This window comes from Triplophysa dalaica, chromosome 12, assembly GCF_015846415.1.
Source record: "Triplophysa dalaica isolate WHDGS20190420 chromosome 12, ASM1584641v1, whole genome shotgun sequence".
Lineage (NCBI taxonomy): Eukaryota > Metazoa > Chordata > Actinopteri > Cypriniformes > Nemacheilidae > Triplophysa > Triplophysa dalaica.
Window position 1 is genome coordinate 2985848 of NC_079553.1, and position 18085 is coordinate 3003932.

The 18085-nt window shown below is 39.0% G+C and overlaps 1 protein-coding gene across 9 annotated transcripts in view; it reads left to right on the forward strand.

The window, feature by feature from the left end:
- Positions 1-18085, forward strand: part of ptprub (protein tyrosine phosphatase receptor type Ub) — a 184330-nt gene that overhangs the window by 162289 nt on the left and 3956 nt on the right. For 7 of the 9 annotated variants that reach the window (XM_056762139.1, XM_056762141.1, XM_056762144.1 and 4 more), the window contains 9 exons: positions 1149-1185; positions 2622-2719; positions 4321-4437; positions 5777-5931; positions 6380-6515; positions 8229-8378; positions 11535-11849; positions 13015-13140; positions 15506-15663. In XM_056762139.1, the coding sequence (XP_056618117.1) occupies positions 1149-1185; positions 2622-2719; positions 4321-4437; positions 5777-5931; positions 6380-6515; positions 8229-8378; positions 11535-11849; positions 13015-13140; positions 15506-15663 (1292 nt within the window). The remainder of the gene's footprint in view (positions 1-1148; positions 1186-2621; positions 2720-4320; positions 4438-5776; positions 5932-6379; positions 6516-8228; positions 8379-11534; positions 11850-13014; positions 13141-15505; positions 15664-18085) is intronic. The other 2 variants (XM_056762142.1, XM_056762145.1) reach the window with 1 other exon arrangement.

Here is an 18085-nt window from a genome sequence, read left to right on the forward strand (position 1 = left end):
AATCACATGTTTCGACACGTTCCTGGAGTTCCCTTCTCTCTCCATAAACTTGTAAAACACACGCTGATATAGGGCTGATCTTGAGCTTTGAGTCTGAACATAGGAGTCTTACTCGTGCACGTTTTTGTTTGTCTGTTTTGGGGCCTCAAAGTTAGTGGGAAATTTTCGTATGCGTTTTTTGGTTGTTTTTGACACAACGTGAGGTCGTATTTATTTTTTAACGTGCGGAAATAACGGATGCAAAATTGGGACTCGATGTGCAATGGCCTAACGCTGAAATATATCAAATAAAAGACCAATAATTTTTTCATTTGACAGTTTTAAAGACTTGCAGGGTTTGCCGTAACACCTTCACGTTGTTTTTTTTTGTTTAACTAGTTCAATTTAGCTAAAATTGCGATCAAGTTTATTGCTGTCCTCACTGTGTCATACTAGAAAATACTCGTAACATATAATAAGATATATAATTGAATTAAAACACAATAAAAACTCTTCCTCAAATTTAAATAGCTTCCTTTTGGTATGACTTTCTAAAGGAGAGCTTTAATTGAGCTTGAGGGCGCTCGGGTAATTTGCTTCTTATTAAAAAATGTAACTCCTGCAGAAATGAGTATTTATGAGAAATATGACTAATTTTATATCCTGTAAACTCACTTGAGATTAGTAAATCAGTTAGATTACTATCTAAATAAACGCAGATTTGTTTTACGTTGAGCCGGGGCTACATCATGTTAACACTAAGCGACCAAATTCTACTTTTATCTTTCTCATGCTTGACATCATGAATTCATTTAATCATGGCTTACTGCGAAAAGCGCACATCTGCGTTCCTGTAAAAGATGAGCGTCTTATTGGCCAGCGCAACATAAACACATCACCCTAGTGTACTGTACCTTTAAGTGTTTAACATTTAAAGTGTAGCTAGGCAAGTGAACTTCAGGACAGTTTATAAAGGATGAGATTTATGGGCCGGTGTACTGCTAGAAGCAGGTGACCTCTGGAAAATGCGTATTCTGGCTGGGACTGAGAGATAAAAACAACCAATAGAAAATGAGTGTAGAGAGACAGAGCAACTGCAGTGAAAGACTCGGACGTGATGTTTCTGCAACACAATTGGCTCACTCAGCTTCTCTCTTTCTTTCTTTTAGGGTTACCATCGATCTAACCACTTCATCGCCACTCAGGGTGAGTATCTTTGTCCGGACAGGTCTTTGAGATGGATGTGTGTGTTTATGTGGCTCTGTCTGGATGGGGACACTTTCCTCTCTTTAACATGAGCTTTTTGGGTTTGTGTGTGAGAGAGAAACCAAAGACATTGAAAAGAAGCTCTTCCAGATGGATTTTAATGAGTTTAGAGAAATGGATTTATAGAGGTGTATGTATGGACATGGTGTGATGGAGGACGGATCGCCACCTGCTGTTTTCTCACCCGAGACCAACATCAACACCTGCAGGACCTTAGGGGGTCCCAGGCAGAGATATAGTTAGATATAGGCTGTTATTCGGGAACAGAATTATCCTCATAGGTTTGTTAAATTGACAAAAACTTCTTTAGGACATTCATTATTCTCATATGAAGAGATGATTTGGAAAAATATAAAATGCATTGTGTGTAATGGATTTGTAAATGGATTCTATTATAAATATACACATTTGAATTATGAAAGTTATTTCTATTATTATAAAAACGTATTTAATTTGTAGTGCTTATGAATTACTATGTACAGCAAGAAATACTTGATTTTGATTGGCCGGCTATCACTTGAAGTTAAACTAGGCCTACGGACTATAATAATTACAATATTATTTACAATAATTCAGAAAAAGTAGAATCTTAAAGACCTTAAAATCGATAGCTGAGTTTGATCCCTCGATGTCGTTTCCTCAGAAAAATCGGGCTGGACATATTGTGTGGCTCGTGCCCCTTTTAAAATAGCCAATAGTGAGAATGGACAGTAGATTCTAGAGAGCTTACAATTGGTCAGTACATTTTGACGAGGAGTTACAGTAACGAATGATGTCAAAGAAATTGTTGATTTTTTTGGTGGAAGCGACAACGTTTTAAATGCTTACATCTTCTAAATGTGAATTTTATCACACTTTGACACACATGTTTGGATAGATATCCTTAATACTAACTTATTTAATCGGTGTATTCATTACTTAAAATAAATAATAATTACGTAAAATGTCTTTAGCTATTTAACACAATAGAAGTCATAACAGAAAGCAAACGTGTGCATGTCAAAGAGGAGACAAAACCATTCTCCATCCATTTCTCAGCTCCATACACCCAAATTCACCCCCTTTCCTCCTCGTTTCAGATCTCCCATAAATAAATCATCAAGTGTTTGTGGTTTGTCTGTCTTTCCCTCTAATTGAATTTCGAGGCAGACTCAATTGATGGCAGAAATTAGCTTTTTCTATCAGAGAGCCACATCCTGCTGAGGTTAAAACTCCTCCATTCACCCAGAAATGGCCGCTATTGAATTACTTGCTGTGAGGCTCCGGATTACACAAGTGCCTTATAACACGCGTTGACACTTCGTAAATTAAAGCGGCCGTCTGGAGCACTGGCTGCCACTCATCCAATGTGTGTGTGTTTGTTTGTTTGTTTGCAGGGCCAAAGCAAGAGACGGTCTATGACTTTTGGAGGATGGTTTGGCAAGAGAACTGCTTTAGCATCGTCATGATCACCAAGCTAGTGGAGGTGGGCAGGGTATGTTCTAGAACCTTCCTCATCCGCACACTAACCCATCAGCCACCTTTCATTTTCCTCATGCGTACCTATGCCATTCACAGTTTTCACTTCTTTGTGAGTGTTTGTGTGTCTATTTGTGTTTTGATGCAAATTCGTCGTAGTTGCATCACTCTCCATTATAACATTATCAGTTTCTACTGGGAAAAATCCTATGTACCACAGAATTGTTATGCTTTTATTTGACATGTTATTATGGTTATAACATGTTTTTAGTCAAACGAGAAAAGTGTCCTTTGAGCAGCATGAACTGTTAATATCATAGTTTGTGAATAGAGTACTCATAGTATAAATAAACACACGCTTGTACTACCATTTGCTACTGATATTGTTCCATTGAACCACCGCAATACATTTTCTAAGGGCAGTGGGATACAGTACATCTGTCATGCACTTGTTATATAAATACGTCTGTATTGATGTCAACTAAAAAGAGGATTTGAAGTGTCTGTGGTACTTTCAGAATTCAAACACTTGTGTAATGCATCCTGCTCTCTTGCCTTGTGGGCCGCTCAGTACGGCGCTTTTAAACCGTCTCTTTTCTTCCTCTAACATAATTCCCTCTTTCATTTTCCTCTCCACACCGACATCGACCTTTCAGTGCTACGGAGAACGGCGTCTGCTGCCGACAGAGTCCCTCTTAACATCCTGTCCCTGCCCTCTTGTGAAATCGGGGCTCTATTATGAAAAATACGCTTTCCCTTTTTATGATAAAAGATGCGAACCGCAGGGATAAATGGATGATGGCTTGTGTCCGACAGCAAATCTAACAGTTTGTGGGACGGTAACAGCCGCACAGAAATAAAGTCGGTTGACTGTACACAAGCAGGAAGTTCTTTCAGTTTATTGGTTTTATGGAGTCGGTTGCTGCAAAGCTTTTAATTTGAAGACTTTGTGAAAAAGAGAGTTTCATTAAGAACCAACGGCTCCCTCCACACGTCCATTTTTAAGCAACTAAGATGTCGTCACGTTCTTGCGTCTTTGCAGAAGGAGAGATAGCGTTTACGAAACGCGCTCTGTAGAGTAGTTTGTCCGTTTAGGGCTACTGTAGAAACAACATGGCGGATTCCACGTAGGCGACCCGCGGTGTATGTAGATAGAAAGTTCATTATTAGGTAATAAAACATAATGCCTTGTTATGTAAGGTCTTTAAACACCTATAGTAGGGATGCTCGACTATGACAAAAATCATAATCAAAATATTGAGATCCCGATTATTTAACACGATAACTCATTACCCTCAAGGACAACATAGAAACTGATGTGGCACAATAATTGTTTTACCTCGATTATTTTGTTTTTGTAAAAGTTGGCGATTACGATAAATTTTCCATTAATTGCACAGCCCTACTGTGAAGACATAGTTATGTATATTATATTGCATTTCTGTCAATAGATCCTCCAAAAATACACACATTACATTTAATAATCGTCTAAATATTTATGAGATCGGTTTGTATCACCAGCCAAATCATCATGAATATTCCATACATCACACGCCTCTAATATTGTTATGCTAATGTTTTCTATGCTGAACTTGGTTTTATTTGGTCTTTTTTCAGGTGAAATGCTGCAAGTATTGGCCGGATGAGTCAGAGATGTACGGAGACATTAAGATCACGCTGCTTAAGACGGAAACTCTGGCGGAGTACACAGTGCGAACATTTGCCCTGGAGCGGGTACGAGACTCTGCCTCTCCGTGCAAGAAATTTAAATATGTTCTTTTCCGAGATCGGAGAGGAAATAATGGGGGGAAAACGAGTCAAACCTGTCTCGTGCATGAGCATCGAGGCTGGTTGCGTCCAAGCACATTGTGCTGACCACTAAGTCGCATTGGCACGACTCCAAAATCTGATTTATGAATGTGTTTCTTTTCCAAATCCAACAAATTTCCGTTCTTCTTTAAGTCAGTTTGAATTGAAATCCCAGTTTTTCGTTGTTCTCTCAGACGTTTGATCCTGCACACCTCCCGTACCGGTGAAAGGATATATATATATAGATGTGCATCGGTGTGGTAAAACCTGCCTGCTCGGCTCTTTGCTAGGATGCTAACAGATTAGTGTGTAAGACGTGTGTATGTCAGGTGAGAATTTGGAGTGACAGCTCTTTAAATGAAATGGAGAGAAGTCAGTGAAATCCAGCGGAGGCCCATCGAGCTGTCTTTTCGAGGATTAGAGCTGCCTCATCTCCCAACGCTTTAACTAACGCATCTCCCTCTCTCATTATCTCTCTCCCCCCACCTCTCTGATACAATAGCACCATGTAAGGGCTGAATGTGGGTGCGTTTACTGAAATTAGCTCGATTTAACCTCCCCCTTATCCTCCTCTCCTGCCCTGCGGAGGCGCAGCTCTGTCAACAGCCTTTGATGTGAGTTTTGCGTTTTGCGGCGCTGTCAATCAAACACAGGGGTTCTGGGTGGAATGATGTGCACGTGTTTGTGTGTGTGAGGGATGGCAGGACAGGCTGCTCCGCAATAACCAGCATTGTGTGTTTTCACACAGGAGAGCAATCGGGACACACATGATGCTTTTAGGTCTTATCTTTTCATTTTCATCATTAGAGGGATAGTCAAATTCTGTCATCATTTACTCACCCTCCGTCAAACCTGTGTGGCTTTCTTTCTTCTGCAAAACGCACACAAAAAAATATTTTGAAGAATCTTGGTAACAGAAAACCCTCGGTTGTATCCGTTTTGTGTCCAAACAATGGAAGTCAATGGGGACCGACAGATTTCGGTTACCAACATTCTTCAAAATATCTTCTTTTGTGTTCTGCGGAAGAAAGAAAGTCACACAGGTTTGAAACGACACGAGGGTGAGTAAATGATGACAGACCTTTTTTGGGGGGCTGAAGAATGTATTCGATCATGTTAGAGATTGTACAATACAACAATGTTGATTTCTGACCTTAACAGAGTTTTCCAGAGGGCCAGTTAAACTGTTTACTCTGAACATTTGCTACCTAATACGGCGAGAAATTGATTTGTGCTGAAACTGTGGGGTTCATTTGTCTTTCAGAGAGGCTACTCCGCCAAACACGAAGTGTGCCAGTTCCACTTTACGTCGTGGCCCGAGCATGGAGTCCCGTACCACGCTACGGGTCTGTTAGCCTTTATTCGGCGGGTCAAAGCCTCCACACCGCCTGACGCAGGGCCGGTGGTGGTCCACTGCAGGTACAGAGCTCCTAATACAGCGTAACGTGGTTTGATATGCACTTTGTATGTCACATGCTGCGTGTTCTTGTTTTATAAAACAGCATCACAGTAAGACATCAGCCTCACTGTACACTCTACATTTTCAATGTTAAAAACAGCAGTTTAAAGTGAGTGTGTTTACATGCACAAAATATACGGATATCTAACAAAAATTAGTGTTTACATGCACAGTAATAAATCGGCTATGCAGAAAACCGCGTTTACGTGAAAGTTTGAGACTTGCCGGTTTTCTTGCGTGCAGTGACGTCATCGTCGACAGTCTGTTTAGTACTTTAGTACTCACTTGCACTGGTTTTGTGTCCATGCAATATAAGTGAATGATTGCAGGCGTTGTTTGGTTACCAGTTTCTTTAAAATATCATCTTTTGTGTTCTGCGGATGACTCTATCTCTTTCATTACACTCAGTGTGGGGGCGGGCAGGACAGGCTGCTATATCGTGCTTGACGTGATGTTGGACATGGCAGAATGCGAGGGTGTGGTGGACATCTACAACTGCGTGAAGACCCTCTGCTCTCGCCGAATCAACATGATCCAGACCGAGGTGCGGACACACTTTCCCATAATTCCTTGTGTCCTGAAATGACAGGAGACTTGACACTCCGAGGAGATGCTATGAATATTCAGGATGTTTAGCCTCGGAATGCAGTGAAAACTGTGTGTTGATGATTGTGAACGCATGCAAATATTCATCTTGGTTGCATCTGTCTGTTCTGCGCAGGCTTGTGCTTTCGCTTAGATGTGGTGCAATTTGCATAGCCAATCTTTATTATGTAAATTCCTGCGTCGTTTGACTGTTTATAACAGTAATTATTTACTAGATGCTTTAATTAAATCCAGCCCGTAAGTGTTTGTTTATTTAATGTGATGTATACCTGCTCACACAGTGCAGTTTGCAGCGTGACGTGTCATGTTTACATTGGAACATGGAGGTTAAACAGGTTGTGCTGTTGGTCTCTAGATAGTCTGTAATCTATATTATCTCGCACACAATCTATGTCGTCCTTGATCCTGTTATGATTCGTCCTAGAATCCAGCTTCGTCTAGCAGGGCTGTGTGATAAATTCAGCCACGGAAAAAATGAAGAGATCATTCCAAATGTTCATTTAATCATAATTTCTTGATGTATTGTGTTGTTTCCTGTCTAGTGTCTGTTGAATTTCAACAAAATCAAACCTCAGGAGTGACAAAGTCATCCGACAGCAATGTGATAGACTGACAGCATGACAAGACGCATGAAAAATGTGATAAATATCGAGGTTATCACATGAAAAAATTAATGTCGAACTTTTACATATATTACAGTTGTATCGCTTAAAAGTGAATACGAACTTGATTTCATTTGCAGTATTTGAGGTCTGAAGAAATACTGAGCATATTTTCTGTTATTTTGACCTGTTTCTCCAATTGTCATTTTCTTCAATTAAATACAAATGAAAACTATATTTTTATTTGAATTTTGGGAGAAACAATGTTAAGAGTTCACAGAATGAAACAAGAATTTGTTTCTTCATTTATCTAGCAAAAATAATAATGACTTGACCATGAGTTGACAAGATTTCCGTGTGTAGTTCAAACTGCATATTTCATGTGATTTATAAGTCATATTCATTGATTTATTTACATCTTATTACACGGCTCGCTGGAATGCTTGATTCTGATTGGTCTGTCAGGACATTTGCAGGTTCGTTATTCCAAGATAACAAACTCTCAAAACTAACAACACACAGTAAACCGGATGCAGCAAATCATTTTGACAGGTGCAGTTAAATATTACACAAACGTAAATGTAAATATGTCTTTTAATAACATATATGACATTATATTAACAAATGATAAAACCAAATTGCCTGTTTGTGACATTTGAACGTCGCTTCTTACCTTAAAACTAAAAGTAAACGGCTTTCCTCGCGGAAGGTCTGCATTCGGTAAAAATTAGCTAACAAAATATTTCAAATTCACATTTCATGTCCAGTTTTTTCTCATGTGGCAAGTAGCCGTGTTATAAGCGGGATAATGTACAAAAAGCCGGATGCTATCACGAAATTAGCCCCTTGAATGTGATCACACTGTCGGGGCTTATTTCTGCGATAACAACCAGCTGCATGTACATTATCCTAATTAACTAATATTTACTGAGGTGTCTGTTTTGTTTTTTTATATACTGTATTAAAATGTTTCACCAAAATATTTGCATGTACAATATGCTGTATTTAACTTTGTTTATTTTAAGAAAAAATATGTTTTGTCTTTATAGGAGCAGTATATATTTATTCATGATGCGATCCTGGAGGCGTGTCTGTGCGGAGAGACGGCCATCCCGGTCAATGAGTTCGCTCTTGCATACAAAGAGATGCTGAGGGTGGATTCTCAGAGCAACTCATCACAGCTCAGAGAGGAGTTCCAGGTCTTTGACTTTACTTGCTTAAATTGCTACTGCAGTAAATACAGTATTTCATTTTTATCATACGGTTAAGCATCTTGCACCAAAAGTAATTTAATCTTTGACTTTTAAACTCGGTTTTATCTGTTGATGTGCCTTTAACGCAGCCATCCCTTCCTTGTTCCTTCGATTGTTGTGTATCTGTGCTTCATGTAACTAAACTAAACTCTTCTGATTGGTTGTGATTGGGTCATGTCATGCAGCAGTTTCTCATTCTACGTAAACAGACAAATTGCTTGTATCTGAAAATCTAGTTTTGCTGGTAAAGATGGGGTGAAAGAAACGACTAACTTCATCTGACGCTGCAGGTTTGCTTTGGGGTCCAAAAACAATTTTGCTCCGTTATGAAACTTGTTTTGTGCCGCTGTACAAATAAAATAGTGTCTTAGGCAGTTTAGGAATAAAAGGATTTGCACAGTTTCCTTGTTACATCACTGTTACTGGGGGGATAAGTTGCTCAACGCTGAATAGCCTTGTTGACATGTAATTGTGTGTGGTGATATTTTACAATTACTAACAAAAATAACTGCACACCCACTTCATTTATTTTATCACCAACATTTTGTCAAACAGCCTTTGTCGAGGTGTTTGCCGAAACGTCTGTAATAAAATGAAATCGAGTGAGTGTGCAGTTGTTTTTGTTGGTATCGTATTATTTTCTAATGAACACCTCTTTAAGGTGCGTGTTTGTTTTATTATATTTTCAAAATATATTTTACATGACAATTATCGTAATGACTTTGGCAGACACATTTAGGACTGGGAATCGAACCCACAGCTTTTGCGCTGCATCATGCTCACAGTTAATTGACTTTATGTATCTGTTTGACTAGAGAAAGTTTAGAAGTTTGTTTACGCAGAAATTTGAACGCATTTATTTCACAAGATCAAAAAGATATGACCAATTCAAACGAAGAGCTATTTTCTGTAAACTTCTGGCTTCAAGAGACAAGCTCCATAAGCAAAAACATTCTGTGAGAATCTTAAATTTTCATAATGATCTCTAAGTCTCTTTCTCACTTTCTCTCTCTTTTCCAAAGTCAAGGCACGGTTTTCATAACAGAGATAATATTCAGTTGCAGCATGGCTTTTAACTCAATCTGAGAAAAGAGAGAATAAGTCAGATAAAGCTATAATTCAAGGCTCAAGCTACTCAATGGAGCAAAACAAGGTTGACAGCAGCAGTCAAACATGACACTGAACTGCGCACAGTGAGACACAAGTACTGTTCCATAGATTAATGATCAGAACTGTGAAATAAATGTATTCAACAGAGACTTTGTATATGGCGAGACATACAGAGGACGTTTGAACAATGTTCTCGACTCCAGACAGTAGAATTAGCCGACGGATGTCTGCAGAGAGACAGGGCAGACACTTTAACAGAAGTTTAGTAAACGATAAATTAGAAAGTTCTTCCAAAAATAAAAAACATATTTGATCATTTATTGTCATTTCAAACCTGTATGTCTTGAGAACACAAAAGAAGATATTTTATAGAATGTTGCTACGACATTGGCCTCCATTGACTTCCATTGTATGGACATGAAACCACTGATACATTTCTCAAAATATCTTCTTTTCTGTTCCAAGGTTTTGATTGACACAAGGGTGATTAAATGATGACGGAACTTTGTTTTTGGATTCACTTTAAATGAGTAGTTCACTTTCAAAACACATTTTCGTGATCATTTACTCACTCCCATGTTATCCAAGATGTTCCTGTATTTGTTTCTTTAGTTGAAAAGAAATGAAGGTTTTTGATGAAAACCTTGCAGGATGTTTCTCCATATAGTGGACTGATGTCAAAATTACAGTGTCAGTGCAGCTTCAAAGGACTTTAAACGAAACCAGACGATGAATAAGGGTCTTATCAAACGAAACGATTGGTCATATAAAATAAATAAAAATGTATATGCTTTATAAACACAAATGCTCGTCTGGCTCTTTCATGAATTCACTTAATACGTCCATTGAAGTTCACTATATGGAGAAAAATCCTGGAATGTTTTCATCAAAAACCTTCATTTCTTTTCGACTAAAGAACAAAAAACCCAGAAACATCTTTGATGACATGAGGGTGAGTAAATTATCACGAAAAATTATAGGAGATTTGTTATTATCGGTGCTTCAATTATATGCTTTAAATCACAAGTTTTAAAGTAGTTTTTCCAGAATCTTTAACAATGTTGTTGTATCAGACTGCCAGACATAAATAATGTAAAGTATTTTTCAGTAATGGACTGTAGGGACAACAGTAAGGTTGTCTGTTGGGTGCAGCTCGTGCATTCTGTAGTCTGTACAGTCGGCCGTGTTTCCCGATTCCACCGGGAGTAAAAGGCCGGTGAAGGTTATTTAATAAAAGATGGACGACTCCGAATGTGTTGCCGAGAATTCCTTTATTGATACTCAGACTGAACTATCCGCACTCTCCCTCACTTACCTCCGCATCGGATTTTTCTGACTTCGCGTTCCCGCAGAATTGTAATGCATTCATTACAAACGATTTCTCGCTGAGACTTGGAAATCGAAGCGTGGCGAGGTGGATTTGGATTACAGGGTGTAGATTGTGTTATGGCTATTAGGTGATATTTGTGATGTGTATGCACACTTGTGTTTGGGGTGTTTATGATGACATCGTCTTGTTTTCTAGATTTGGGGTGAAGTATTTTTTAGTAGATGAGTTTTTAGTTCAAGCTTACATGACATGTTTGCTTGGGATATTTCTGCATTTATAGAGGCTGTTTTTATGTATGAGATTGTTCAATTTGCATTTTGTATTAGTAATAGCCGTTACCGCGTGGACGAGTAGCATGCAATGCTTTTTAAAACTGATCTCCAAAAGCTGCGGTCAAATTTAGGCCACATCTAAGGTCACCGGATATTGTTTGCGCAAAATGGAAATGATCACAGATGTGCCAGCAAATAATACTTTTTCTGAAATGTCTCACGTTTTGCTTCTACCTGATGCTTTTACATGCATACAAAATGAACATTCAGAAATTAAATATGTTAGTGCAGTTTTGGGTACGGCATTCCAAATCGGTTTCCACATTGTCAACTATTTTAGCATAAAGGATTCAATATCCGTGTTTTATTCAGACCATCTTTTCCCCTCAGACGCTAAACTCCGTGACACCTCACCTGGACGTCGAGGAGTGCAGCATCGCCCTTTTACCACGAAACCGGGAGAAGAATCGCAGCATGGATGTTCTCCCACCGGACCGAGCCTTGGCCTTCTTGGTGACCACAGAGGGCGAGAGCAACAACTACATCAATGCTGCGTTGATGGACAGTTTCCACCGGCCCGCTGCCTTTATAGTGACCCCCCACCCGCTGCCCGGCACGACCTCTGACTTCTGGAGGCTGGTGTTTGACTACGGCTGCACCTCCGTGGTCATGCTGAATCAGGTCAACCAGTCCAACTCGGCCTGGGTAAGCGTCTGCAGAGCATCTTAAGCACACCACGACTTTGTACATTTATTGGGTTTTTTCTTCAAAAAAAGCAGCTTTTATCAGTACTAAATGTTCTTTGAAGTCGTTTAAGCTATTTTGTCGCCCCTGCTTCTCTTAATCTCCCAACGAAATGTTCTGTATTCATAAGCCTATAGTCAAGTCTCATTTACATATGGATTCCCTTTGAGTTACAGAGTGGTATTCCGGCTCTGTCCTCCATCACGGCTCTCTTTGAAAAGCATGACGTGCGTTAACGTGTCGCCGGTTACTCAGTGTCACTCTCGCAGTCCCTCGGTTCATTTTTCTCTCTGCGGTGGATTAACGTCTCTCTCGCTCTGTCATTTTCTCTTTCGCTCTCTTCTTCATTCGCTTGATTGCTCTCCGCGGCCCATAAGTATTAATATTTATCACCTCGCTCGACGCGCCGCCATTAACGTTCTTCCACTTTCTAGCTGTGTCTCTGCCGGTTTCATTTCTGCTCAGTTCAGTACTCAACAGTGTTTCATATGTGCGGATGTCAAATACTGGTGATGCAAAGGAATGTTGATTTGATGGTTTGGATGTCAAATACATTATTTGAAACGCTCCAATTTCGGGACATTCTTAGCTAGTGAAGAAATGTTGATCAGCTGTTTTTGTTTATCTCATTTCCCTGCTAAAAAAAATCAATAGGAACCCAATAGACACCCTCACAGAAATTCTACTGGTTTCTATTAAAATACCATTATGCTTTTTTCCATTAAAACTATTACAAATTTCCTATTTGGAGATTATTCCAAGAAGGGAACATACATGACGACACCATTATAGTGTCCATTAAAATCAATACAATTCCCATTGTAACCATTAAATCCATTAGATTTTATATTATTTAAGGCAGGGTTATCATTGGTCATCCGTGTAGAAATTGTGTTAGTCTTATACAAATAGTTACCTAAACCCCTTCCAAATTTTTATTATTCTCACAAGTGTTTCTGTTCATCTAGAGAACAGACTCAAGCATCTTTCTGAAAGACAGCTGACCTTTAAAAATGTTCTCCATCCAGACATTAATGCCAGTTGGTCTAGAAGACCTTGTAATGTTCAATTATGGCTTCTAAATCCACGTATGTCTATTTATTTCTCTTTCTTTCTCCCTCTCCAGCCTTGTGTGCAGTACTGGCCTGAACCAGGTCTTCAGCAATACGGTCCTATGCAGGTGGAGTTTCTGTCCATGTCCGCAGATGAGGACATCATTACCCGTCTCTTTCGGGTCAAAAATGTGACTCGAGTGAGTATCATGACAAAGCAGTTAACACACTTCATTCTTTCTAATGTATTACTGCCGGTTAGGGCTGGGAATCGAAAATAAAATCCACTTTTGAATGGGAATCGAAAACAAAACAAATAGGAATCGTATGCTTGAGATAAAAATTTGAATTCCTCTTATCAATTCCTGTGTGCATATTTTCAGAAAAGTACACGCATTGTGTGATCTGCTTATATTTCAATAAAAGCCCTTATGAAAATTAACGTATGTAGTATTTGCATTAAAAAGCACAGGAATCACACATTTATGAAACCATAGTTTCATTATAGATAGTTACTACATGATAAAGTTCAACTATGGTAATACAAATAGTAAAAAATCTGAAAAAGCATAGTTCTATGTGTATACTGTATACACAAAACGGTGCTTAAAAATGTATATCGTTTTTGCAAACAAGTCAATAAGCAGGCTAAATAACCATACAGGTTGATAAATGTTTTAAATTCAATTGTTGAATCGAAACTGGGAATCGATAAGAATCAAAATCGATACGCAGAATCGGAATCGATAAAATTCAAACGATTCCCAACACTACTGCCGGCCTTCTAAAATCTCGTACATCCATATTTTGTCTTGTGGATTTGGAAAAATTCAACCAATAAAAAGTGCTTGTCAACTTTGACAACACAGTATTTAATAATTTAATTTTTTATTTCCATTTTCTGAAAAAACAACGAATTTAAACATCCAAGGTTTTGGAAGGACAGCGACAATATTACGTACAGTACAGTATGTACAGTATCTCACAGAAGTGAGTGCACGCCTCACATTTTTCTAAATATCTTATCATGTGACAACACTGAAGAAATGACACTTTGATACAATGTGAAGTAGTGAGTGTACAGTTTTAAGAAAATGAAACGCTTTGTGGAACTGCTTTAATTGAGCAATTATGTAAAACAACACTATACAGAAACATAGACCTATAAGAATCACTGACTCGATCCCTATGGGTCTCCAAAGGTACATGTAAGGTAAAGAGCTATCCAGCTGTGGTAAATCATCCTCCAGGTTTTACCTTTGAGAACACTTCCTTTCCTAGGAGAACCACCTCAGGGATTTCATGATATTCTCTAGAATACATTTTGTCATTATTTTCTGCTCTTTAACAGTCAGCCTAATGCCACAAGTATAGAAATGTACACTTTCGTGTAACGTGTGGAGCTTTGAACATCTTTCCGGTAGCCTTTATATTATTCTGATGACCGCTATACCGTGTGACGTTCGGCTCACGCTTTAATGGGCTATGAGATAAAGTGGTGTAATAAATAGGGTTTGTCAGTCCGATATATTTTGTCAGGCAAAGTTATAAGACCAATTAGAGAACACAGAAAAATCCATTTTCACACCATCAGCACATGACACTTCATACGGCGGCACTTTTCCAGACAAGGACGGATGCCGGAATACGCTTTCATGAGCACGTAGATGTGAACTATACATTAATGAGCGTGTCGCCGAAGGTCATTTTTATGACTCTCAATTTGCTTCCTGTCATTAGCGTACAGGCTAGTTTTTATTGTATTTTGCTGTACAATGGTTTGACAGCCTCTTTCTGTTGAATAGCCGTCTGTTTAAATGAGCTTTTTGTGGATGTCACAGTGTTCGAATTTGTGGACATACGGCGTTTCAATGGAACATTAGACGCTTTTGAGACTACAGAGAGTGTGTGTGCAAATATATTGCTTATATGTTGTTCTTGTTAATTACTGTTTGGTTGAACGGTCAGGTTTAGGAAAAAGTGGTTCATTGCCATTTTAATTTGCGTGATGTTCATTTCGACTGTTACAGTTTCTCATCAGTGACATGAACATAAAGGAATAGTTGCAAAAAGCAAATTCTGTCATGTGACATATTAAGCCATTTTTGGCTGAACTGTCTCTTTAAGAAAGGCAAGACTTAACAAAACGGACATGTTTTTGGCCATGTATGCCCTGTCATCCTTTCACAAATCGGAAGAACATTTTGACATAAAAATCATTATGTCCAACTTGTGAAAGATGCTCAGCTGTGGTCAGTATATCCACTTCCTCCCAGCAACCCTACAGGCGTTTTTTGTGAGCACCTCCAAGCTGTATTAATTTCACCTGCGCTTCAAGCCAAAGCAGACGCTAGTATCAGGGCTTGTGTTTTTCCATCCCACTCCGAGTGGAAATCTTTCCCAGAAGGCTCATTCATCACAAGCTAAACAGTGCTGACTTGGCACTGCTGAAGCCCCCGGCATGAAGAACAGTGCTGCTCTACTGTACACGTATAAAAACACGCTCGGCTGGGGATGCATCACTGATCCTGACCTTTCCTTCTTCCCCGTCTCGTCTCTGTAAAGTTGCAGGAGGGTCAGCTGGTCGTGTGCCAGTTCCAGTTCCTGCGCTGGTCTGCGTATCGTGACGTGCCTGACTCCAAGAAGGCCTTCCTCAACCTGCTGGCCAGCGTGCAGAAGTGGCAGAGGGAATGTGGGGAAGGTCGTACCGTGGTTCACTGCCTGTGAGTATAACAACATGAGACTGTAAACAACATCAAGCGACTTGTATGTAACCAAACATGGATTTTTTACTTAGAAAAGACCAAAATATAACATGAAAAATTACATTTTGAGTTTTGTTACTCGGACAACGTTTGGACCCACACAGAAATATTTGTTGAATTTATGTAAAATACTTAAAGGGGTCATATGACAAGGCTAAAGGAATATAATCACGATTTAAGGTTCAAAAACGCTGTATTTTCCACATACTGTGCATGTTTGTATCTCTTTGCACCGCCTCTCTGAGACACGCAGATTTTTTACAAAGCTCATCGCTCTGAAAAGCTAGGTGTGCTACGATTGGCCAGTTAACCAGTGCGTAGTGATTGGTCGAATACTGCAAGCGTGTGACGGAAATGTAACGCCTCTTACCATATTTGGAACATCAGGTTCCAAAGCAATTGTACTGACAGCAGGTTCACTCGACTTACTTGCGTATACATTTGGGCGGTCTTAGTCAAATCTTAGTCAAAAGGTCTTCCACAAAATGGCGTAGATTTGTGAGGGTGTGGTTACACGAGGTGTTTCAGGCAGGTCAGGTGAGGATTCGCTTTTAGATCGAAAGCATCTTTTGTTATGACACTTACATTTTTGCAATTTTACGTGTGTAATACATGCATGAGCAACTTATAACACACCAAAGACGCAGAAAAATATATATTCGCGCCATATGACCCCTTTAACTTTAGCCCAATTACAAGCAACATAGACCGCATATATCGGAATAATACTGTTAATTGCATTCCTACATTCCGACTTCTGTGAACTTATTTGTAAAATAAATTGTCCTAAAATATAAAACATTAAATGTACAACTTTTTATACCAGTGTTATGTCTTAAATCAAATCAAGTTAACGGTTTGTTTTTCTTGAAAATAATTGCTTTATTTATTATTTTGCTAGATAGTACCTTATAATTAACGAAGCACAATTGAGTTTTTAGAACGAGAGGGTTCTTTGTGCATTTGACCTGTTTAAAAAAATCCCCAATTTACAAATTTGAAGATCTTGATAGTGTGCATTTGGAATACAGAGGGTCTTTGTCGTGTATTAAGGAGACTTTCCTTTATAGAATGCAAAACTTAGAAGCATAATATCTCAAAATGCTTAGAATGTAGATACAACTTTATAATCCCAAGATATTATTTGGCCGTTAAATCACATTTTTACCAAATAAAATTTTTACGTATTGAATTTATATATATATTAAAAAAGAAAATGTCTGAGATAGATAAAACTATGAATCACTTAATTTCTTTGAGTTAGTATTAAAACACCACACAAAGGTTCATTAAAATCTTTGAACCAACACTTATTGCCTTTTGCAATTTAATTTAATGATATATTTTTTCTAGTTCCATATGGAAGTAAAGTAGTGCAAGATAAACCTTGTATATATGGACTATGTCAGGTTGTTTTTTATGTTCCATATGTGTTCTCTGTAGCATATTGTGATGTATATTTCCCCACGCTGTGATGCAAACAGCATTTATTTTCTGCTTGCACAGAGAGACATGTATAAGTCTGGTGTAGCAGGTGCACAAGCACTCTTCATCTGGAGCGCAGGTAGTACAGGCGAAATGCCCAAGTGTGTGTCAACAAGTTCACAATATTTTTAACTCACAAAAGTGCACTTTTCTTTCCCACGGTTACGGTTTCTTTTTCCACTGTGGTGGAAGACTTTTGTCTTTATAAATATCAAGTTTAAATGTCTCCACAGACCAAACAGGACATTTCTTCTGTTCTTTTCTTTTGTTTAATACAAGTCAAATAGTCGCTGCCATTGTGCCCTTGAACAACACCCTTACTCTTCGTCTTCAGTGTTATCTGCGTCTGTCGTGACTCATATCTCTGTTTGCCGGTGTGCCAGACAAGAGATAATGACATGCAAAGCAATGTATTCCAGTGTACCTTTGCAAAGAAATACTAAACAAAAAATAGTAAATGAACGTCCTTTTCTTCAAAGTCTTATAATAAAATCATTCTAAACAAGATGTTCAGTCGAATCCAGCGTGAGCAGTCAGAGATCCTAGTCTAGGTGTTAACATAGTACTTATCCCTTTAACCGCACTCTTCACCTCCCCTGTGGTTTCATCTCCCCTCTTGCCCACGAGGCGTCTCATCCCAAACCCCAGGCACGAATTCCCTTCCCATCGCCGCTCAGAAGCACATCACTCAGGGCTGTCACACAGTGTTACCAACCACAGGCGGAGGAAGAGATTATGGAGATGAAATCAATTATGCTTTAATACAGAACCGCGCAGGCCTTTCTCGGCGCTAAATCCAGAGCTGCCAATGTACTGACTGCGATTGATTATCTCAGCGTTGCCTCATCTAGCCGCCGTCACCGAGCCGTATGGATACATGGCACAAGGCCTCTGG